Here is a 25,057-nt window from a genome sequence, read left to right as displayed (position 1 = left end):
GTGGTCGTGCGACATTGCTCCTAAACAAAATTGATGTCCTTTTTTTTCCCACAAATTTACTTGCCAACAATTTATTTGCCTTTAGTAAATCAACCCCATACTGTCACTTTAAAGTGGTTGTAAAACCTTCCATATGTAGCGGTGCCCCCTGGGGTCACTGCGTGTTTCAGTATCCACACATCACCCTGCTTGGTCAGACATCCATTGCAGGCAATCGATTCCATACAATGAAGTCTCTTGCTTGTTTTTGTTGTTTTTTCTTTTAGGGGAAAGGGACATGGGATGCCCAAAGGATAAATCTTGCTTACATCTCCTCCAGCACACCACTTGAGATCGCTTGCTTTCCTCCACCGTCCAATTCTAGATTTACGGTCACCGTTAGTACATGGCTAGGCCTCACTCTGAATAAGTTCTAACATTTTCCTAGTAGCCTTTTGTGGGCGGGGGTCTGCAGTCCCCTTAGTTATAGCAACCATTTTAGATGAAAAGGATAATTTTGCTAACTAATACTTGGTGGACTACTGCTCCCAGAAAGTCCATTGCAAATCCTGCCAACCCTCCTGGCTGCAGTGACTTGACTTCAGCACCACAGTCTCTCCCTCTGGCTCCACATCCAAGCCTGGCATGTCTCTCCCAGAGCTTCTCACTCACAACCCCGGCTTGGATCCCTTCTGAATGACTTGTCCGGCAGTGCTCCCAGCTGTCCTCCTCCTGCTCCTGTTCCAAGACACCTCTCAATGACCATGTAGAGAAAGGCTCCCTCCCAGCTCCAGGCCAGAGTTTACCCCCCCCCCCCCCCCAGAAAGGGGGCTCCCTCAAAGGCCACAACAGATTCCCATCCTGTTGTGTGACGATAGTGAATTTTTGCTATTTTACTCTCCGCCAATCAGGAGGCAGGTCGTGAAACCCGTTTCCCGATTGGCCAAAGCACCAGGCGATCCTCTTGCCTAGTACCTTGGTGGAAGAGGAGACACAAGCGTGACACAAGACACAAGCTTGAGGAGCGGGCACCGAAGCTGCCGCTGCCCTCCCTCCAGGGGAGGAGGAGAAAACACCACAGCCCTGCCCTGCTTACTAGCGGGTATGTTCCAGACCGCCAGCAGGTGCTGTCAGTGCCATGCCAACAGGGGGGTTGTTTATTTAAAGCCCCCCCCCCAAAGGGGAACCCACCAGCTGCCACTGACTAAGTGCTTTGAATTGAGGCAGGTAAGCACTATAAAGGGATGTTCATTTTTCATTTCAGAGAATTACAACCACTTTACGTTTCAGATAGAGTTGGGAAGGGTTAAAACCATTTTTTATGCATTTCCTTATGAAGAATCTCTATGCGGGTGACACTGCTAGCAAAGCCCCTGGCGTTCTCATTTCCCGTAATGTATGCATCGTAGTTGTTATGTAACTACCTTTGCTTTTCCATTTTCAATTGTCTTCACTACCCAGCTCTTAATTAGGCGCCTGCGTTCCCATTGATCCCCTCCTTTCCCCCCCCTGCCGCCTCTAGTTTTCTTTAAGCTCCTGACATTACAGTGACATTTCCCTGTAAGAACAAACAGCTGCTTATGTTTATTAGCATCTATCACATCCAGCAAAATGCCTTCTCGCATTAATCAAGCCATTTTAGAAAATGTATATGCAATTTCTATGCTGTGCTCGGAAAAACAGTCTTTGAATTTCGAGTTCTAATCTGCAGCTGTGTGAGCCAAGGGGGCGCTGAGCGCTGTGCAGGGAGCTCGGCTGTTTACCGGCGGAGGGCTGGGTACCATCGATTGGGGCAATTACAGCCGAGGGGCTCCAGGAAGGGTTACAAAATGTATAAACAGCCATATCCCTTGTTCTTACAGGGAAATGTCACTGTAAAAGGTCTGTAGCGCCAACATTTTCTTGGTTTGGATATCTTTAACACCTTCCCTTCCAGCCCGGCATCCTTTTAAAGTGGTTGTATACTCTTTTTTTTTTTTACTTTTACCTACAGGAAAGCCTATAATAAGGCTTACCTGTAGGTAAAAAAAAATCTCCTAAACCTGTACGGTTTAGGAGATATTACCCTCGGTATGCGCCGCTGACTGCAGCGGCGCATGCGCACAAGGGGATTCTCGGCTGAAAATCCGGCAGTAGCCGACCGGCCGGGATGAAATCTCCCGCGCGCATGCGCGGGAGTGACGATATCGCAGCTCCTGCCACTCACAGCGCCGGAGCCGCGATACCCGGAAGAAACGCCGAGGGAGCATGTCAGCTCCCTCGGCGTGGATCGGGCCAGATGTCGGGGCCTCGTTCTAAGGTAAGTATTTCATAATGAGCTAGTATGCGGTGTATACTAGCTCATTATGCCTTTTGCTTTGCAGGTGGTAAAAAAAAAAAAAACATTAGCGGGTTTACTACCGCTTTAACTGGGTCTTTGCACTGGTCGAGGTGAGACTGCCCAATCATGTGATCACTGTGAGTGGCTGCCACAAAGGTCCCATCCAATTATTATTTTTTTACTAGGTGTATCAAATTTTTATTGTACAAATAAATGTTGAATGTGGGTAAAGCTGGACATATTCTATATAACCTCCATACAATCTTCCTATTTATCAAGACTGTAATATAAATACAAATATAAAACCTAAACCATCCATTCACTTTGTATCCAATTAGGCAGCCACTTGCAGTAGATAGTTGATGGTACCGGAGATGGAGAATATACAGCCGTGGCCAAAAGTCTTGAGAATGATACAAATATTACATTTTCACAAAGTCTGCTGCTTTCGAGTTTTTAGATCTTTTTGTCAGATGTTACTATGGTATACTGATGTATAATTACAAGCATTTCATAAGTGTCAAAGACTTTTATTGACAATTACATCAAGTTTAGTCAATAGTTACAGTGTTGACCCTTCTTTTTCCAAACCTCTGCAATTTGCCCTGGCATGCTGTCAATCTGGGCCACATCCTCACTGATGGTAGCCCATTCTTGCGTGATCAGTGCTTGGAGTTTGTCAGAATTTGTGGGGGGGGGTTTTTGTTCATCCGCCTCTTGATTACAAGTTCTCAATGGGGTTAAGGTCTAGGGAGTTTCCTGGCCATAGACCCAAAATTTCCATGTTTTGTTTCCCCAGCCACATAGTCATCACTTTTGCCTTATGGCAATGTGCCCCATCATACCGGAAAAGCCATTGTTCCTCACCAAACTGTTCTTAGATGGTTGGAGGAAGTTGTTCTCGGAGGATATTTTTGTACCATTCTTTATTCATGGCTGCGTTTTTAGGCAAAATTGTGAGTAAGCCCACTTCGTTGGCTGAGAAGCAACCCCACACATGAATGGTCTCAGGATGCTGTACTGTTGGCATGACACAGGACTGGTGGTAGGGCTCACCTTTTCTTCTCCGGACAAGGTATTTTCTGGATGCCCCAAACATTAGGACAGGAGATTCATTCAAGAAAATGACCTTACCCCAGTCCTCAGCAGTCCAATTCCTGTAACTTTTGCAGAATATCAGTCTGTTCCTGATGTTTTTCCTGGAGAGAAGTGGCTTTTATTCTGCCCTTCTTGACACCAGGCCATCCTCCAAAAGTCTTCTCCTCACTGTGCAAGCCGATATACTCACACCTGCCTGCTGCCATTCCTGAGCAAGCTCTGCACTGGTGGTGCCCCAATCCTGCAAGTGAACTGTAGAAGACAGTGCTGGCACTTGCTGGACTTTCTTGGGCGCCCTGAAGCCTTCTTCACAAATGCAGTGGAAATGTTTTTTTATGGGATTAAGGTCATTTTCATGGCAAAGAGGGACTTTGCAATTCATCTGATCATTCTTCATAACATTCTGAAGTATATGCAAATTGCCATCATAAAAACCGAGGGAGCATAATTTGTGAAAATGTATATTTGTGTCATTCTCAAAACTTTTGGTCAGGGCTGTACAATCAGATTGCATAGAATATGGTCTGCTTTAGGCCTCATGCACACTGGGCATTTTAACGCTGCTTTTAGAGGCATCTTGAGTTTTGTTTCCTGCCTTTAAACACCCTTTAGCATTAGCCCTGTCCATGCACACATAGGTGTTTAGCCACTGCCAGCGTATTCAGGAGCAGCAGCAGAATTATGGCAGAAAAATGCCCGACGCTTGTAAACGCATCCAAATGTGTAAGCACTTGAGCATTCATTTATTTCACTGGCTAGAATAAATTTATATTCTAGACAATGAAAATAACACTTGGGCCTGATGAGCTTAAACATTTGCAAAAGTGTGTTTTTGAGGTTGCTTTACTGCTGCCAGGAGAAAGATTTGTAGAAGAGCTGGGCAAACATCCAGTGTGCATGAGGCCAAAAGTGCAGCTAGCCAGCGTGCAACAATGCACAATGTGCAGATGTAATGTGGTGCAGGTTTGTGTTTATATGTCGCAAACAGAAAAAGCAGCATGCAACTTCCCGGGGGTTCAATGAAATTTTATTGTTCCACATACAGCCACAATAAAGTCCTGCCTAGGACCCTAATTTTTGATGTGTTTCACCCAAGCAAGACCTTAGATGTAGCGACAGTGATGGAGGAACCAGGGAGGGAGGCTTCATTGTGGATGCTGGAACTTTGTGTGCCTCTGGATTTTCTATTTGCATCTTTACTATGAGAACACAGATGAACAACATCCAGGAATCAGGGCCATTAATGGAGCTTAGGAGTAGAGACTTTTTGATATCTATGCATTGAGGTGCAATGACAGCCCTTCAAAATGAAAGTTGCCCTAAAGTTGAAGTAAACTCTCAAAAGAACGTTTGTTATGATTTAACACCCCAACACACACACTCACCGTACAAATTATATATTTTTTTATTTTCTTTTTTTATTATTTTAATCACTTCAGCAATGGAAGATTTTACCCCCTTCCTTACCAGAGCACTTCTTGCGATTCGGCATTTTGTTGCTTTAGCTGACAATTGCACGGTCGTGTGACGTTGTACCCAAACAAAATTGATGTCCTTTTTTTCCCACAAATGGAGCTTTCTTTTGGTGGTATTTGATGACCTCTGCAGTTTTTTTTTTGCACCATAAACAAAAAAAGGCTGTAAATGTTGACAAAAAAAAAAATCGCAATAAGTGTATATTGATTGGTTTGCACAAAAGTTATAGCGTCTACAAAATAGGGGAAAGATTTATGGCATACAGTTACATAGTAGACAAGGTTGAAAAAAGACACAAGTACATCAAGTCAAACCTATGTGTGTGATTATTTGTCAGTATTACATTGTATATCCCTGTATGTTGCGGTCGTTCAGGCATTTATATTATTTTTTTATTATTAGTAATGGGGGCGATCTGCGATTTTTATCGGGACTGACATTATGGCGAACACATCGGACATCTTTGACACTATTTTAGGACCATTGTCATTTATACAATCGACTTCATCCTTTCAACGCTGCCCTCCACGAGCGATTCAAGCTTCGCTTTCAGAACGCTCTACTGCAGGGTGGTCTTCCTGGTCACGATTGCAGACTGACAGCGGTGAGAGCCATCAGTGCGGGGGGTGGTCTATGTAGAGCGCTTTACCCAGATGCCTGCATACTTAGATGTGCCTGTTTTAATCATCAACCATGTGAGTTGCTAAATGTTGTACCTTCATTAAATGTAACCATATTGCTACACTTAGAGGCACCTCGCTTCTCTTTTATACTCTGTAGCTCCTGCTGGATTTTGCTTCTAATCCCTTTGTGGAGGCTTCCATTTGTGGATGGACATTTTATGGTTACACAACCTATCACATTGCTATAATATTTTTATATGGACTATAAACTGAAGGACTTATGAATAAATGGTTGTGTAACGAATCATCTGAGTTTCCATTATTTCTTATGGGGAAATTCGCTTTGATATACAAGTGCTTTGGATTACAAGCATGTTTCTAGAACAAATTATAATCGCAATCCAAGGTTTTACTGTATTTTTATCAAAGAATACAAGGCATCCTCTTATTGAGATGGAGATGCCATCACGTCGATCCTTCCATATCCTGGAGTTGCTCGGCAGCAATAGGTCACATAGTTCACAGGAAAACAAAGGCAAGTGCACTTCGGTGACCCACAAGTATGCAAGTATGGGCAAAAAAAAAATGTGACCATACTCCTCTTAAAAGTTTCTACACAAAAATATAGTAAAGACGGTACTCCGTTAAAAACTGCCCTGAAAATTGTAAACTTATTGTAGTCTGCAGTTCCAAAGGGAAAAAATTGATGAGATTCGGGCCGAGTCCAATAAAGAGGAATCCCATCATTGTTGTGTTATAAAAGCGAGGGCAGATTGCTTGCGTTGGCAGTCTGGTTCCAGGCTGTTATCTTTACTGGGCTGAAGATTAGATCATAAAGCTGCTTTCTTCTCGTATTGATTTTTCTTGCTTACAAATTGTATCCATTTCATTCTGCCTATGTACATCTTTGATCTCCTTGCAGTTTAGCAGAAAGTTTGGGCTCTGTATGAGTTGGTTAGATGTCAGGAATCATGATGAGGGAGCCAGGCAAACTTCGGTTCACAGGAGGCTGGGCGAGCCCAGCAAAGATTACACAAATCCCAAACATTTCACCGATTGAAGTCCATGGGAGACAAATCTTCTTTTTTTTTTCTGCCCTTTTTTAAAGTAAATTTAAATTTAAAATTTAAAATTTACCAATAAAAAATGTATTAAATATTCTTCAACTGGGAGAAGGCTTTTTAATGTTGTATAAAGGGCATCATTAAAAATACACAAATCCTTAAAAAAAAAAAAAAAAAAAGTTTTGATAATACAATGTACTCATTTAACTAATTTGCATTGGTCATATGCATATTTTTGTCAGCACAGAGATGAGCTTTAATGCTATGCTGCCACATATATACATACAGATGGTGTCACTGTTCCATACCCACTCGATGCCCCCAATACTGTGACCGAGCTGTCACTTATAGCTTTCAGTCACTGTTGAGGATCAAGACCCAGTAGGACAATCATTCAGCAATAAAAATCCAGACACCTGTTGGAGATGTGGCATAGAAAGAGGGGACATTTTACACATCCTCTGGTCATGTCCATTTATACGGAGCTATTGGGACTAATATCGGATATCACACAATACCAGATACTTCCTACACCAGCACTAGCATTATTAAGTCTGACAATTGAAACGATCTCTGTCTCTTCTAGAAGGTTAATAAACCATATCCTCCTCGCAGCCAGGATAAGTCTAACCAAATGCTGGAAAACCAAACACCTACAGTAATAGACACGCTTGACCTGGTCAACACACATTTCAATTATGAAATAATAATGGCCTCCAGTAAAGGCTTACTAAAAAAGGCTCAAGCGGAGTGGTCTACTTGGACACACTGGTCCCGAGCTGAGATATACTTATGAATCAAACATTTCTGATGGTAAACCCTGTTGTCAATCCGTATGCTTGAAAGAAGTTCTAAGAGCTTAGGTTTATATTAAATGTTGTACAATCTGTTGTTGAGATTCTGATATTATAGTAAGTGTAATTGATGTATCCTTGAAAATACTACCTGTATATTTGAGCTGTTATATACACTGGACAATTGTGAATAATTGGAATGTAACGTGTATTTTTATATACTACACCATATTTGTAAAAGAAATAAAAACTATTGAAGGGAAAAAAAAAGACCCAGTAGGACAGACTCCCAATCACATGACCACTGTGACAGCCAATCTCAAAGATCAGGACTATGATGATTGCCCACCTACCAGCCTTTGATATGTTCCCCCTAGGCCCGGTTGACACTGCCGTGACTAAGAAGCCGACGTCCCTGTCCCCTACTGCCAGCAGCTGCAAAGAAGCACATCTGTGTGGAAGCAGTGATCTCTGCAGAGATCCAACACGCCCCCTATAGTCTGATCCATAGCTCTGCAATCTGCTGATTGGAGAGCACAGGCTCTGACCCAATAGAGAATGTGTCAGACCTCTGCAATGACAGCAAGTGCCCTTTTTTGTAGCATGCTGGCAGCACACAGGCCTTTAGTCAGGCTGTGGCAAATTTTTACAGAAAACTGTAAGATTCTGTACAGCTATTGTCTTGATGCACCTGCAATTGAGCCAATTTAACTGGTGCTCCATTTTTTGGGGAGGGGGCAAACAAATCATCCACCACCCATCCCCCCGTTCAGTCGGTCAGACAAAAGTAACACCCCTCCTCATTCGCTTTTCCGCCCACCAGCCCCATTCTTACTCCATCTAGTTCACGGGCAGCTTCAGCTCCTTCCTGTGTCTCCTCCTCCTCGGCGGCCAATACGATCGCTTCTCCTCTTGGTCAAGCGGGTTTTTAAGACACGCTTCCTGATTGTCCGGGAGGAGAATCAGGAAGACAATAGGGAATATTAGTTTGCTATTGTCACACAACTGGGTTGGCTCTGGTTACAGTACTCTGCGCCCTGAGCCCACCCTATTTTGAAGCCAATTTGAGCCTCAGGCTCTAATCATGTGTTTAAAAATAAGAGAAAAAACCCCACCGAAATTCATGCGCCCAGCATGTAGACTAGGGGCCGGGCGCATGTATTGGGGGGGCGCCCCTTATGGACAGGCCATCACTGCATATGTGCTGCTGCAAAGTGGGTAGGCTTTAAGGCTTATACGCGGCAATGTGCGTCCTTGGACGACCAGCATTTCTGTGCAGCGAGCTTACTCACTGCAGTTTTTCAACATGGCCATAGACAACGCCAAGTCTCTAGTCATGGTCGCAATAGTCACCTGATCTGACAGCCCATCCTGCCCCTGGGCATTAAAGGCAACGTTAAAAGGGGTGCTGGAGGTGGGTGGGAAGGGGTTCAACTGAATGTTCACTTCTTGGGCTTTCAATTTTTATTTTTGGGTGTAGACACACTTCAACTCACTGAGTTCTGTTTTTACCATGAAAGGACTAGTTGGTTGTGTTTGCCCCCCCCCCCAGGTTAAAGGTCTGAGCTGTACAACCCCCAAACCCGCAGGTAAACTTTGTGGCATTTGCTTGTTTAGTTTGGCTATATATTCCAGACTTGAGACAGAGGGAGAGAATTATTGTCGGTGCTGATTATTTCTCACGCCAGGCATCCTCCGCTTTCCCCCGGGAATCCCCACTTCATATGATAGCCGGTCTCCAGGGGGACGCATTCCATCTAACAGTGAGAAGCAGCAACAAGAAGCTACAGCTCTGAACTGAATAAAATGAGAGCCAGTAAATCTGTCCCGGCATTTTAATTTTTGCTTAGTGAAAGTCACATTAGCGGCATGTTTTATTGTATATTAAAACAGACTTTGGCTACCTTTTTATACGTGAGAAGGAGAACTCATTTTCTGTTTTTCTACTTTCAGATGAAGAGAACGAGCATTTGAGCATTAAATAGGGTCTTTTCAATTACAGTATATTATAACCGTAGCCTACAAAACCACAGCCAGGGGCCATGGAGGTCTTGGTTTCCTTTCCCTCATCACAATGATTGGGTATAGAATGTCCTAGTGATTTTAACTACTTGAGGCCCCCCGGGCTTTTTCTCCATTAATCCCTCCGAGTCCCTGAGTGCTTCATTTTGGAAATGCCTTGTTTCTGCACCTTATCCTTTAAAGGAGAAGTACAGCGAAAGCTCGTTTGGCTGTACTTCTCCTGTGGATCACAGGAGTGCAGTTCGTTCTGCACCCCTGTGATCCATTTTTAGCAGACAGCGGGCTGAAGCCCACTGACGATACTAAGCTAAGCAGCAATAACTTCTCCGCAGGATGTGGAAACCTTGCAAGAAGATCTGAACAAATGAATGGGGTGGGCAACCACATGGCAAATGAGGTTCAATGTAAAAAAAATTAAAATAATGCATTTGGGTGGCAAAAATAGGAATGCAAGCTGCTGCTAACAAAGCAAACAGAATATTGGCATGCATTAAAAAGGGGATCAACTCCTGAGATAAATACAATAATTCTCCCGCTCTACAAGACTCTGGTCCGGCTGCACCTGGAGTATGCTGTCCAGTTCTGGGCACCAGTCCTCAGGAAGGATGTACTGGAAATGGAGCGAGTACAGGGAAGGGCAATAAAGCTAATAAAGGGTATGGAAGATATTAGTTACAGTGGTGTGAAAAAGTGTTTGCCCCCTTCCTCATTTCCTGTTCCTTTGCATGTTTGTCACACTTAAGTGTTTCGGAACATCAAACCAATTTAAACAATAGTCAAGGACAACACAAGTAAACACAAAATGCAATTTGTAAATGAAGGTGTTTATTATTAAAGGTGAAAAAAAATCCAAACCATCATGGCCCTGTGTGAAAAAGTGATTGCCCCCTAAACCTAATAACTGGTTGGGCCACCCTTAGCAGCAACAACTGCAACCAAGCGTTTGCGATAACGTGCAATGAGGCTTTTACAGCGTCCTGGAGGAATTTTGGCCCACTCATCTTTGCAGAATTGTCCTAATTCAGTTACATTAGAGGGTTTTCGAGCATGAACGGCCCTTTTAAGGTCATACCACAACATCTCAATAGGATTCAGGTCAGGACTTTGGCTAGGCCACTCCAAAGTCTTCATTTTGTTTTTCTTCAGCCATTCGGTGGTGGACTTGCTGGTGTGTTTAGGATCATTGTCCTGCTGCAGAACCCAAGTTTGTTTCAGCTTGAGTACACAAACAGATGGTCGGACATTCTCCTTCAGGATCTCTTGGTAGACAGCAGAATTCATAGTTCCTTTTATCACGGCAAGTCTTCCAGGTCCTGAAGCAGCAAAACAGCCCCAGACCATCACACTACCACCACCATATTTTACTGTTGGTATAATGTTCTTTTTATGAAATACAGTGTTCCTTCTACGCCAGATATACTTGGACACACACCTTCCAAAGAGTTCCACTTTTGTCTCATCGGTCCACAGAATGTTGTCCCAAAAGTCTTGGGGATCATCAAGATGTGTTGTGGAGAAATTGAGAGGAGCTTTGATGTTCTTTTTGCTCAGCAGTGGTTTTCTCCTTGGAACTCTGCCATGCAGGCCATTTTTGCCCAGTCTTTTCCTGATGGTGGAGGCATGAACGCTGACCTTAACTGAGGCAAGTGAGGCCTGCAGTTCCTTGGACGTTGTTGTGGGGTCTTTTGTGACCTCTTGGATGAGTCGTCGCTGCGGTCTTGGGGTAATTTTGGGCGGCCGGCCACTCCTGGGAAGGTTCACCACTGTTTCATGTCTTCGCCATTTGTGGATAATGGCTCTCACTGTGGTTCGCTGGATTCCCAAAGCTTTGGAAATGGCTTTATAACCCTTTCCAGACTGATAGATCTCAATTACTTTCTTTCTCAATTGTTCCTGAATTTCTTTGGGTCTCGGCATGATGTGTAGCTTTTAAGGATCTTCTGGTGGACCTTACTGTGTCAAGCAGCTCCTATTTAAGTGATGCCTTGATTGTGAACAGGTGTGGCAATAATCAGGCCTGGGTGTGGCTAGAGAAATTGAACTCAGGTGTGGACAACCACAGTTATAGTATGTTTTAACAAGGGGGGCAATCACTTTTTCACACAGGGCCATGATGGTTTTGATTTTTTTTCACCTTTAATAATAAACACCTTCATTTACAAATTGCATTTTGTGTTTACGTGTGTTGTCCTTGACTATTGTTTAAATTGGTTTGATGTTCCGAAACACTTAAGTGTGACAAACATGCAAAGGAACAGGAAATGAGGAAGGGGGCAAACACTTTTTCACACCACTGTATGAGGAAAGGTTGCAAGCACTGAACTTATTCTCTCTGGAGAAGAGACGCTTGAGAGGAGATACGATTTCAATTTATAAATACCATGCTGGTGACCACACAATAGGGATAAAACTTTTTTGTGGAAGGGAGTTTAACATAGTTCATGGCTGCTCATTAAAATTAGAAGAAAAGAGGTTTAACCTTAAACTGCGTAGAGGGTTATTTACTGTAAGAGCGGCAAGGATGTGGAATTCCCTTCCACAGGCAGTGGTCTCAGCGGGGAGCATTCATAGTTTCAAGAAATGATTAGATAAGCACCTGAATGACCGCAACATACAGGGATATACAATGTAATTAATACTGACATATAATCACACACATAGATTGGACTTGATGGTCTTTTTTCTACCTTACCTACTATTTAACTATGTGACTGTCGGCTGACGTCACAGAGCCGGTCCAGGCTCGGGCAAGATCGGGACAATGAAGCTAGTATCCGCCCATATGCCTGGACTGGCACCCGACCACCAAAAGAAAGCTCTATTTGTGCCGTATCACAAAAAAATGGACTAGTCGTTAAGGAGGTAAATCCTTCTGGGGCTGAAGTGGTTAAAGTGGTTCTAAAGCCTTAAGGTTTTTTACCTTAATGCAGTCTATGCATTAAGGTTAAAAACCACTGGTGCTGCAGCTCCCCCCTCCCCTTTTTTCTTACCTGAGCCAGATCTGATCCAGCAAAGTGTATGAGAGCAGCAGCTCTTGCCGCTGCCTCCCTCCTCATTGGGCAGATTGACAGCAGCGGGAGCCACTGGCTCCCGCTGCTGTCAATCAAATGCTGTGACACGGGAGGGGCTGGAGCCAAGACAACCACTCTGTGTCAATAGACGCAGACAGGGCAGCTCAGAAGCGAGCATAAACGAGTGCCCCCATGGAAAGCAGCTTTGTGTGGGGGAACCCTCTGAAGAAGAGGGGTCAGGAGTGCCGGCGGGGGACCCCAGAAGAAGAGGACCTGGGCTTCTCTGTGCAAAAGCATTGCACAGAGCAGTTTAGTATAGACAGGTCTGGTATTTTAGTTTAAAAAAAAAAATGAAGGTTTAAGAACACTTTAATTAAGCTAATAAACCTGGAAGCTGATTCTATTCTATGCAGAGCTGCACCAGATTTTTCACTCTCCAGTTTTAGTAAATCTCCCCCAATAAGTCACATGATAGCCAATTTAGGTAATTAAAAAAGTGATCTCTCACTCTGTAGCTTGAGTGGGAGGAATATGTATTTTTGAACTTTTTATTACGTTTTTAAGAATGGAATATATTTGTGTGTTTATTGGAAAACAAATGAAAATAAAGTTGAATTTAAAAAAAGGTGCACTGTGGGACACTGTTGCAGTTTGGGAGCAGTATAGGGGACAGGAGGCTCTGCAGCAGGATGGGAGGTACTGTGGGAGGCTGGCCAGAACTACAGGTGGTTGAGGGCTCTCAGGCGGCCCAGAAACTGTCAGAGTTGGGCTCAGCCCTTCCTTCTCAAAAGCTGGCCGCTCAGCTGTCGGCTAATTGCCAGCTCCTATCTCTCCACAGTGATTCACCTGTTGATATCCTGCTCATCAGTCCTGCCTACTTAAAGAGGAAGTAAACCCTTTCAAACCACTTTGACCTACAGGTAAGCCTAGATTAAGGCTTACCTGTAGGTCCAAGCAATATCTCCTAAACCTATATGGTTTAGGAGATATTTGCCCGAAAATGGGCACCGCTGTCTACGGCGCATGCGCCGTAGACAGCGGTGCGCAGGCGCACTAAATGCGGCAAGTCCAAGAATGGATTTGCCTAATTTGTCGACTCCCGTGCGCATGCGCGGGAGTGACGTCATCGCGGCTTCGCCGAATGGCAGCGGCGGAGCTGCGAGACGCGACTCCCGTGCGCATGCGCGGGAGTGACGTCATCGCGGCTTCGCCGCTGTGATTCGTCGGAGCTGCGAGACGCCACCAGCAAGATGGATGCGGCGGACTACAGGGGACAGCGGCGACTTCGCTGGCTCCTGTGTCAGGTAAGTGACACATAATGAGCTACTATGCGATGCATAGTAGTCCATTATGCTTTACCTTTGCAGGGAAAAAAAGAGGAAGTAAACCCATCAGGGTTTACTTCCTCTTTAAGCCGTCCAGCTCAGATCTCTTCCTTCGCCTTAGTCACACCTCTAGAGACACTCTCCTGTGTTCCTGTTAAAGACTTGCCTGGCTGACATTCCTTCTGGCTCCAGATCCTGCTTGCTGTTCTACTACGCTCATCTCTGGTCTCCTGACGTTTTGGCTTGTCTGACTATCCGTTCCGGTTCCTGAACTCTGGCTATGTTTTGACTACGTTTACTCTGTTTTCCTTTTATTATTAACCAGTTGCCGACCGCCGCACGCCGATGTACGTCGGTACAATGGCACGGGCAGGCATAAGGACATACATGTACGTCCCTTGCCTCCCGCGGGTCGGGGGCCCGATCGGGCCCCCGCCCGGTGCCTGCGGCGGTCGGTATTCGTACGGGAGCGATCCCGGACGAGGGGACGGCCATTCATTCATGGCCACCCCCTCGCGATCGCTCCCGACGAATAGAAATCCCCGGTGACATCACTTCCTCTCCTGTAATGTAAACACAGGAGAGGAAGTGATGTATTCTCTCCTCCGTGTCGGTATTTTTCGTTCCGACACGGAGGAGAGCGGATCAGTAAGTTGCACCAACACTCACACACACAGTAGAACATGCCAGGCACACTCACACCCCCCCTTTACCCCCCGATCACCCCCCCAATTACCCCTGCCCCCCAGTCACAGTGACACCAATGTCATTTTTTTTTTTTTTTTGCATTGGTGTCATTTGTGACTGTAATAACTGTTAGGGCAGTTAGAGTTAGCCCCCTTTAGTTCTAATGTACCCCCCTAACCCCCCCAATAAAGGTTTAACCCCGTGATCACCCCCCGTCGCCAGTGTCACTAAGGCTGGGTTCACATTGCAGCGGTTTATGAGAACGAATGTGATTCGCACCGCACTGCAGTGCAAATCACATCCGATCTCTGTGCGATTCGAGTTCAGCCATTCGCCGCACCCGCCGCACCCGCCACACCCGCCGCACCCGCCGCAAATTCGCACGGGACCCTTTTTTTGGCCCGCAGCAGAATCGGATCGCATGGGTGTTCACACCATGCGATCCGAGTTTGCAGATCGCACTGCGATATGCGAACTGATCTGGGGGTGTCAGTAACATTTCACTGACACTCCCAGCAGTTCGCATAGGGCAGTGTGAACTGCCGCCGGGAGGCATGCGATGCGGGAACCCGCCGCGGATTCGCGGCGTTTCCGCATCGCTCCAGTGTGAACCCAGCCTAATAAGCGATCATTTTTCTGATCGCCGTATTAGTGTCACAGGTGACGCTAGTTAGGCAGGTAGGTATTTAGGTTCGCCGCAGCTTTTTATAGCGCCAGGGACCCCCATATACTACCGCATAAAGCCCCCTGATTGCCCCCTAGTTAACCCTTTCACCAGTGATCACCATATAACTGTTACAGGTGACGCTGGTTGGTTAGTTATTTTTTTATAGTTTCAGGGCACCCGCCATTTATTACCTAATAAAGGTTTAACCCCCTGATCACCCGGCGGGTGTCATTTGTGACTAATAACTGTTAGGGCAGTTAGGGTTAGCCCCCTTTAGTTCTAAGGTACCCCCCTAACCCCCCCAATAAAGGTTTAACCCCGTGATCACCCCCCGTCGCCAGTGTCACTAAGGCTGGGTTCACATTGCAGCGGTTTATGAGAACGGATGTGATTCGCACCGCACTGCAGTGCAAATCACATCCGATCTCTGTGCGATTCGAGTTCAGCCATTCGCCGCACCCGCCGCACCCGCCGCAAATTCGCACGGGACCCTTTTTTTGGCCCGCAGCAGAATCGGATCGCATGGGTGTTCACACCATGCGATCCGAGTTTGCAGATCGCACTGCGATATGCGAACTGATCTGGGGGTGTCAGTAACATTTCACTGACACTCCCAGCAGTTCGCATAGGGCAGTGTGAACTGCCGCCGGGAGGCATGCGATGCGGGAACCCGCCGCGCATTCGTGGCGTTCCCGCATCGCTCCAGTGTGAACCCAGCCTAATAAGCGATCGTTTTTCTGATCGCTGTATTAGTGTCACAGGTGACGCTAGTTAGGCAGGTAGGTATTTAGGTTCGCTGCAGCTTTTTATAGCGCCAGGGACCCCCATATACTACCGCATAAAGCCCCCTAATTGCCCCCTAGTTAACCCTTTCACCAGTGATCACCATATAACTGTTACAGGTGACGCTGGTTGGTTAGTTATTTTTTTATAGTTTCAGGGCACCCGCCATTTATTACCTAGTCTCACTAGTGTACCCCTAAATTTAGGGGTGTCTACTTTCCAAAATGGGGTCATTTGGGGGGGGGTTTGTGCCATCTTGGCATTTTATGGCCTTCAAAACTGTAACGCCCTTAGAAAGCCTGAAGGCGGTGCTTGGTTTTCGGGGCCCCGTACGCGGCTAGGCTCCCAAAAAGTCCCACATATGTGGTATCCCCATACTCAGGAGAAGCAGCAGAATTTATTTTGGGGTGTCATTTCACATATGCCCATGGCATGCGTGAGCAATATATCATTTAGTGACAACTTTGTGAAAAAAAAAAAAAAAAAGTTTGTAATTTTCCCGCAACTTGTGGCAAAATATAAAATATTCCATGGACTCAACATGCCTCTCAGCAAATATCTTGGGGTGTCTACTTTCTAAAATGGGGTCATTTGTGGGGGTTTTGTGCCATCTTGGCATTTTATGGCCTTCAAAACTGTAATAGGTAGTGAGGAGTGAAATCAAAAAATTACGCCCTTAGAAAGCCTGAAGGCGGTGCTTGGTTTTCGGGGCCCCGTACGCGGCTAGGCTCCCAAAAAGTCCCACATATGTGGTATCCCCGTACTCAGGAGAAGCAGCAGAATTTATTTTGGGGTGTCATTTCACATATGCCCATGGCATGCATGAGCAATATATCATTTAGTGACAACTTTGTTAAAAAAAAAAAAAAAAAGTTTGTAATTTTCCCGCAACTTGTGGCAAAATATAAAATATTCCATGAACTCAACATGCCTCTCAGCAAATAGCTTGGGGTGTCTACTTTCTAAAATGGGGTCATTTGTGGGGGTTTTGTGCCATCTTGGCATTTTATGGCCTTCAAAACTGTAATAGGTAGTGAGAAGTGAACTCAAAAATTTACGCCCTTAGAAAGCCTGAAGGCGGTGCTTGGTTTTCGGGGCCCCGTACGCGGCTAGGCTCCCAAAAAGTCCCACATATGTGGTATCCCCATACTCAGGAGAAGCAGCAGAATTTATTTTGGGGTGTCATTTCACATACGCCCATAGCATGTGTGAGCAATATATCATTTAGTGACAACTTTGTGTAAAAAAAAAAAAAATTTTTTTTTTTGTCATTATTCAATCGCTTGAGGCAAAAAAATAAAATATTCAATGGTCTCAACATGCCTCTTATCAATTTCCTTAGGGGGTCTACTTTCCAAAATGGGGTCATTTGGGGGGGTTTTGTACTGCCCTGCCATTTTAGCACCTCAAGAAATGAGATAGGCAGTCGTAAACTAAAAGCTGCGTAAATTCCAGAAAACGTACCTTAGTTTGTAGATGTGACAACTTTTGCGCAAACCAATAAATATACAATTATTGACTTTTTTTTTACCAAAGACATGTGGCTGAATACATTTTGGCCTAAATGTATGACTAAAATTGAGTTTATTGGATTTTTCTAATAACAAAAAGTAGAAAATATCATTTTTTTTCAAAATTTGCGGTCTTTTTACGTTTATATCGCAAAAAATAAAAATCGCAGAGGCAATCAAATACCATCAAAAGAAAGCTCTATTTGTGGGAAGAAAAGGACGCAAATTTTGTTTGGGTACAACATTGCATGACCGCGCAATTACCAGTTAAAGCAGCGCAGTGCCAAAGTGTAAAAAGACCTCTGGTCATTTACCAGCAAAATGGTCCGGTCTGAAAGTGGTTAAACAAGTGTTTTTTGACTGTACTTCTATCTCAGACTGGTTTCTGACAAACACTACAAGCCACTATGGGGGTCAGGGGCACAGTGGCAGCTTGGAGGCACTTGTAAGTTAAGGCATATGCAGCTAGCTGGAGGCACAGGAAGAGGAAGGTGGCGGCCCGTTGGTTGAGAAGTACTGCTGTAGACAACAAGTTTATTTAACAATTTATTTTTCCAACAGCTTCAGAAAGCAAGCAAATTGACCCCATCCCCAACATAGAGACCACTCTTGACAACCTCCCTTTTATCTAACTGCTCTTTTATCTCACCACCAGAATGGAGCAGATCCCGAGGGAAGTGCCAACTCTGGAAGCCTGAGCAGAACAACTCTGCCTGACATCTCTCTGGTACGTATTGTTGCTGATGAGGTGCTTAATTATAGGGATCCTTCAAAGTGATTGACAGTCATAGAAAAGAGCTGCTGTGTTTTTCCATCAAACCATTCCAATAACGTACACATCAAAGTCAGTACAAACACAGGTAATGCTGCTAATAGCTTTACAAAGACTTCTTTATCTGCAGTGGAGTCATGAAGCAAAGAGCTGAAAATAGCAGCGGCACATCCAGAACGATTCCTTCTACCCCGAGGGCCCATTGCAAAGCTCTACAAATTAAAAGCCATGCATTATGGATGATCTTCCCATTAATCTGGACCATTCCTGGACAGGTCAATAGTTTTTCTCATAAGGAGCTCATATCACAGAACCTGTTCAGCAGAGAGAATCCAGTTTGTATGCAAAGCTCGAGAAGGGAAGGAATTTCATGCTACTTAACTCCTGATTAACATGATAATTAGATATTCAATTGTTGGACAGAACATGCTTTGAGCTGACATACTAAGAAATGGAAAAAAAAACTATTTACATTTTGATTGAATTTTTAGGTAGTTAAACTTTATGCCTAGGATCCTAATAAAACCAATGCCTTGTTTCATTATTCCCAAGATAATTGACTTTGCTATTATCGGATGACATTTATATTATTAACCCTTCCTGGGGAAGGGTTTTTTTTAGTTTTTGTAAAAAAATAATTTCAGACCTGACAATTAGTTAAATCCCCCAAAATATGATATATTTTCTGAAAGCAGAGACACTGGATACTAAAATGGTGGTAGTTCCAATCTTTTATTTCAGACAATGTTTTTTTAAGCATTAAAAATAAACAAATTAATTAAATTTTAGGCCCTACAAACACAATATTATCCAATTTTCGGGATAAATATGAAATTTGAAGTTGCGATATGTACCCAAAATGTCAAGCTTTAAAAAGCCAGTGCAAGAGAAATAAGAAATAAGAGGAAGACAACAAATAAAATAAATAACCCTTTACCCCCTATAAAAAGGTAAAATATCAGCTGGGCTCTGATAGAAAAAAAAAAAAAAAAGTATTTTGATGCTTTTATCTATAGAATATGTTTAACCTCCATGTCCATGAAAAAATGCAGCCAAAATCTTGTGGAAAAAAGAATTCGCTTTTTTTTTTTTAATATTGAACATGAGTTTAAAGAGGAAGTAAACCCTGATGAGTTTACTTCCTCTTTCATTCCCTGCAAAGGCAAAGCATAATGGTCTACTATGCATCGCATAGTAGTCCATTATGTGTCACTTACCTGACACAGGAGCCAGCGAAGTCACCGCTGTCCCCTGTAGTCCGGCGCATGCATCTTCTCGGTGGGTCTCGCAGCTCCGCCGCTGTCATTCGGCGAAGCCGCGATGACGTCACTCCCGCGCTGGTGCACGGGAGCCAAGAAGAGTGGCATCTTCGTCATCGACGATGCCACGCTCAGTGCGCCTGCGCGCCGCTGTCTACAGCGCATGTCTTCGGGCAAATATCTCCTAAACCGTATAGGTTTGGGAGATATTTCTTAGACCTACAGGTAAGCCTTAATCTAGGCTTACCTGTAGGTCAAAGTGGTTTGTAAGGGTTTACAACCACTTTAATGTTTCAGCCCAGGAACTGGCTGGTCCAAAGTCCGAAAATCAATGTTCAAAATAAATTATCTCAAAGAATAAAAAGTAACCATTGCATTGTAAATGCAGCCAGCTTTTCAAAATAAAGATCCACTCTGCAAAGTATCTTAATGCTATTTTTGCATTGATTTTGAACATTAAATTTGTAACTTTGGACCAGTTAGTTAGGGGTATCAGAGTAAAGGGGGCTGAATACAAATGCATGCCACACTTTTTAGTAAAAAAATAAAATAAAAAAAAACATTTATCATTTTCCTTCCACTTCACAATTATGTACCACTTTGTGTTGGTCTATTACATATAATCCCAATAAAATACATTTATGTTTTTGGTTGTAACATGATAAAATGTGGAATATTTCAAGGGGTATAAATAGTTTTTCAAGGCACTGTATATCTATCTAGAGAGAGATGACATATTTTTTAAATGAGAAAAATAAATGATAAGTATTCTCACTAACTAATATGCATCAAGGTATATATTAAATTGTGAGTGTTCTCATCCTTAATTTAGCCTTGAACGTTTAAAAAAAAAAAAAAAAAAAAAATATTATTGGTTCAGCCACAAAGAAGTTTTTTTCTCAAAAAATCTTTATAAAAGCACTTTTTTTAAAAGAAAAAAAATAAAGCTTTCAAACAAATCTTTTCTTGTTTGTGTATGTGCCAGTAATATAGTCTATTTTTTTTTTTTTAAATAGAGCCCTGCTAAAATGTTTAACTTTTTTTATATAGGTTATAAAGTGAAACATTTTTCTTTTCTTTTATACTTCTGTTTTTTTACTTTCTTTTGTTTATATGTATGTATGTCTTTAATTATGATATAATAAAGTATTAATATTTTTTAAGTATAATATGAATTCATAGCAATGGTATCTTAGCCATATTCTTCTTTTCACTGGTATGAGGTTTTTATTACTGTCTGTGTCCACTGTAGAAAGATTCCCTCTCTCCAGCTTTTCACACAGAGTGATGGGAATTTCATTATTTTAAAATTGCACTGCAACGATCAAAGAGATAGAAGGGAAAATTGTCCAACCGACAGGAGATTGCTTACTCTATCCAAAACTGACAAAGTTTTGACTAGAAATTTTGCTGTAACAAATACACCTTCCAGTCTTCCAAATTCTATAGACAAGATCAAACATAATATATTACATTATCATTCTTACATAATATATTTTTTTTTCAAATAACCTTCTTTAAAAGTGGAAAGGAGTTGTGGGTAACCAATATTTTTGCATAGCAGGTCGATCTGTGAATTCCCTACCCACTAGGTTTTTATGGTATCCCTTAGCCTCTGCTAAAAGATATACTGGTGGACATCGGTATCCCTTTCACCAACATTCCACCAATGGTGTCCTCATCATAGCGTGTTGATTATTATTATTATTATACACGATTTATATAGCGCCAAAGGTTTACACAGCGCTTTACAATTTATAGGGGGTACAACACAATTACAGTACAGTTCAATACAAAGGGTACAGTAGGGCCCTGCTCGTAGAGCTTACATTCTAGGAGGGGATGGTGGTAGAAAAGGTAATAGCTGCAGAGAATGATTTGATGGGGGTGGCTCGGAGACAGTTGTTAGGTGGGTGTGAGATAGGCTTCCCTGAATAAATTTGTTTTCAGGGATCTCTTAGCCCTTGTACACACGGTCGGAGAATCCGTCAGAATGTGTCCTATCGGACCGTGTCGTCGGATAATCCGACTGTGTGTGGTATGCATCGGACTGATTCTGTCGGAATATCCCTCTGACCCAATTTTCCAACATGTTGGAAATATTTCCCGACCAACTGGTTCGATCGGACATACTCCGATCATGTGTAGAGAATTTTGATCGGACCAAGTGCCACGCATGCTCAGATCAAATTCCTACATCAAAGCTATTGGCTACTAGCCTGAACGTAGTCCCATCGTAACGAAATTACGTCATCACGTTCTGAAAGATCGGATTTTTCGACAACCTAGTCCGACTGTGTGTATGCAACAGTTTCGGACAAGATCCGACGGACAAAATCCGACGGACAAAATCCGACGGATTTGGTTGTCGAAATCTCGGACCGTGTGTACAGGGGCTTAAAGGTGGACAGGGTAGGGGCTAATCGGATATACTAGGGCAAGGAGTTCCAGAGGATGGGAGAGACTCTGGAGAAGTCTTGAAGGCGAGCATGAGAGGAGGTAACAAGGGAGCTAGAGAGCAGGAGGTCCTGGGAGGAGCAGAGGGGACGATTTGGGCCATATCTGCAGATAAGGTTGGTGATGTAGATGGGGGCGATGTTGTGAATGGCGTGTATGTTATGGTTCGAATTTTGAATTTTACATGGTGGGGTAGGGGATGGCCGAGAGGAGCAGCAGTCACGGATCGGTTAGTGGAGGTGTATTAGTCTAGCAGCAGAATTCATAATAGACTGAAGGGGGGATAGCATGCTTAAGGGTAGGCCATTAAGGACAGAGTTGCAGTAGTCAAGGTGGGAAATAATCAAGGAGGGAATAAGTTGCTTTGTGGTGTCATTAGTCAGGAAGGGTTGAATTCTGGAGATATTGTGGAGGTGAAGGCGGCAGGATTTAGCCAGTGATTGGGCATGGATTTAGCCAGTGATTTAGCCAGCGATTAATATGACAAAAGTAACATGTTAATAAATGTATTTTATTTGGCATGGTGTTTAAGAAAGGTATCTAGTGAGAGTAAGATGTGGTGGGGATGGTTCATATTTGAACCATAGCCAAAGTAGTTTCAATATATAAACCTCATGCCTAAAATCTTATAAGTTACAAATATGTTACTGTAATTTCAAAGGATGGTTTGATCGTTTCGTTGAAAGCACAGACAAAGGTGACAGTTTGCATTCCTGCCATGCTGGGAATGTAACAGTTTTTTTTTAAACCGTTAAATTGATGGGTTTAGTTCGGCTTTAAATATAAGAAATAAATAATTAAATATATAAACTATATGTATGTATTTTAGCTTAAATTAAGGCTACATAGTCATTCAGTAAGACCCCTTTCACACCACACCGCCCATAGTGTCGGCGGTAAAATGTCGCTATTTTTAGCAGCATTTTACCGCCGGATTTGCGGCGTATTTCGGCCTCTAGCGGGGCGCTTTTAGCCCCCGCTAGCAGCCGAAAAAGGGTTAAAACTGCCAGCAATACGCCACAATAGCGGCGTTTTGCCGGCGGTATTACAACGCTGCCCCATTGATTTCAATGGGGAGCAGCGGTGGAGGAGTGGTAAACACACCACTCCAAAGAAGCTGCTGGCAGGACTTTTCCCTGACGTCCTGCCAGCGCACCGCTGTAGTGTGAAAGCCCTCGGGCTTTCACACTACAGACAATTGTGCAGCTTTTTTAGGGCGGATTGCAGGCGCTATTTCTAACGCTATAGCGCCTGCAAAACGCCCTGGTGTGAAAGGGGTCTTAGGGTTCACATCTACTTTGGCTATCCTCCTATTGAAGTGTGATTGAATGTTAGAATATTTTTTTGGCACACAGTACATATTTTTTTTTTCATTCCTTAGGATGATGTCAACTCATTTTTAGAGGAGCCCCCATCATTTCGGCCAGCTCCCCCTCCTCCTCTTGCAGAAGAAGCATCTGCCATGCTCAGAAGGCAAAATGGAGAGCGAGCACCGCGTCCTTCTTCTGGTTCATCACAGTCCGGGCTCTTCTTCACTGCCCCTGCCCATCCCAGTCCACCACTGCCCCCTCTGAAATCACCCCCAACCCCAAGCCCTCCGCTTCCTCCTCTCACTACACCCCCCACCTCTCCTCATACCCAAAATCCAAACCAGGCAATATATGCCACCATTTCACCCAAAACGCAGACTTCGGCACGTCCTGCAGCCCAGCTGGCTCTGGTCACGCAGGTACCTCTAACCCCCTTCCCAAGGGTCCAGTCGCCTACCAGGTTAAAGCCTATGATGGAAAGTCCCCCCCATTCTGCTTCTTCCTTGCATCCTGATCAATCAGAGGCTCAGACTACGCAACATTTTGTCATGGTGGAGGTCCACCGGCCCAACAGCGAGCCTGATGTGAACGAGATACGAGCTGTTCCACAATCACGAGGTAAGAGCCTTATTTTGTAGCCTAGGAAAAAGGAGCAGCTACTTTATAACTTTAACACTTTTTTTCAAAATTTTATTTCCTAATGCAACAGCATGCACCAGGAAAAGACTTGGCTGGTGGCAAGGGGGGTATTTGCCTTATAAGCCAACTGTGATAATGTTGGGTAGGGTATAGACTGTCCCTACCATGAAAGAGCTAGTTGGTTGTTTTTGCCACCCCAGTCCAAAGGTTCTCAGCCCTCTCCTGGTTAGAAGTCATGTGGCCAGCATGATTCATATTTGCCCGATAGGCCAATACTGATAATGTTCTACTGATATTTTACCATTATGATAATTATCAGAGTAGGACCCACAGTCAATGACACATGTTAGACATTATAGAGCCATCTCATTCAGACCTGTAAGCACAGAATTTTCCAACACAAACTTTCTTTACAGCTTTGAAATGTAATGCGACCAAGTGCCAAGAACCATAAAGGGATCTGTCCCTGGAAGATGTGAAATTGCCTGTCATCATAAACCATGACCTTGAAGAACAGCTACTGTATGTCCACCAACTAATAAGAAGCCATGGTAAACTTTGGGGTCTACTTCTAAAATATTCATTGGATGAATGTCAGATGCAATCTGAACGAAAAGCCCCTACATTTTTCTAGTAGATTAATTCTGGCATTTTCTGAAATACCTCAAAAGGAGAAAATATACAGCATTCTGTCCACTAGAAAAAAAATACAGGGACATTTTTTTCATCTGGTACAAATGACATCCATCCAACAAATATTTTATAAACTGTCAAGGCTGGCTTAGCCCTTCCTTCTCTGGGCTGGCTGCTCAGCTGTTGACTAATTGCCAGCTCTCATCTCTCTCCACAGTTACCAGCTGTTCCTGATCATGCTTGTCTGACCTGCCTACTTAAAGCTGTCCAGGTCACTTCACCTCTGCCTTTCGCCTTGGTGACATCACAAGAAACCATCTCCTGCGGTTCTGTTTGAAGACTGGCTTGCTGACATCCCTTCTGGCTCCTTATCCTGCTTGCTGTTGCTCTACTTGGATCCCTGACTTCTGGCCTGGCTGATTACCCGATCTGGTTATTGAACTCTGGCCTGGCTGACTACTCGATCCTGTTACTGGACTCTGGCTATGCTTTGACTACGCTTTTTCTATTTAACTTTTTATTTGCATTTAATAAATGAGTGTGATTTAAATGTACTTCTGTCTTGGTCTGGTTCATGGTTTCTGACAGTAGGCGAAGGCCATGAATTCAGAAGATACAGTCAATCCA

The 25,057-nt window shown here is 43.7% G+C and overlaps 1 protein-coding gene across 2 annotated transcripts in view; it reads left to right on the top strand.

Annotated features, from left to right (window-relative positions):
- The window catches only part of WHRN (whirlin), a 293,265-nt gene that overhangs the window by 213,204 nt on the left and 55,004 nt on the right, over nt 1-25,057 (top strand). For both annotated transcript variants that reach the window (XM_077479041.1, XM_077479042.1), the window contains 2 exons: nt 18,016-18,087; nt 23,230-23,776. In XM_077479041.1, the coding sequence (XP_077335167.1) occupies nt 18,016-18,087; nt 23,230-23,776 (619 nt within the window). The remainder of the gene's footprint in view (nt 1-18,015; nt 18,088-23,229; nt 23,777-25,057) is intronic.

The sequence above is a fragment of the Lithobates pipiens genome, unplaced genomic scaffold (genome assembly GCF_037356315.1).
Source record: "Lithobates pipiens isolate NorthernLeopardFrog02 unplaced genomic scaffold, aLitPip1_a1.2 Scaffold_1, whole genome shotgun sequence".
Lineage (NCBI taxonomy): Eukaryota > Metazoa > Chordata > Amphibia > Anura > Ranidae > Lithobates > Lithobates pipiens.
This window is presented reverse-complemented; position numbering and strand designations above follow the sequence as displayed.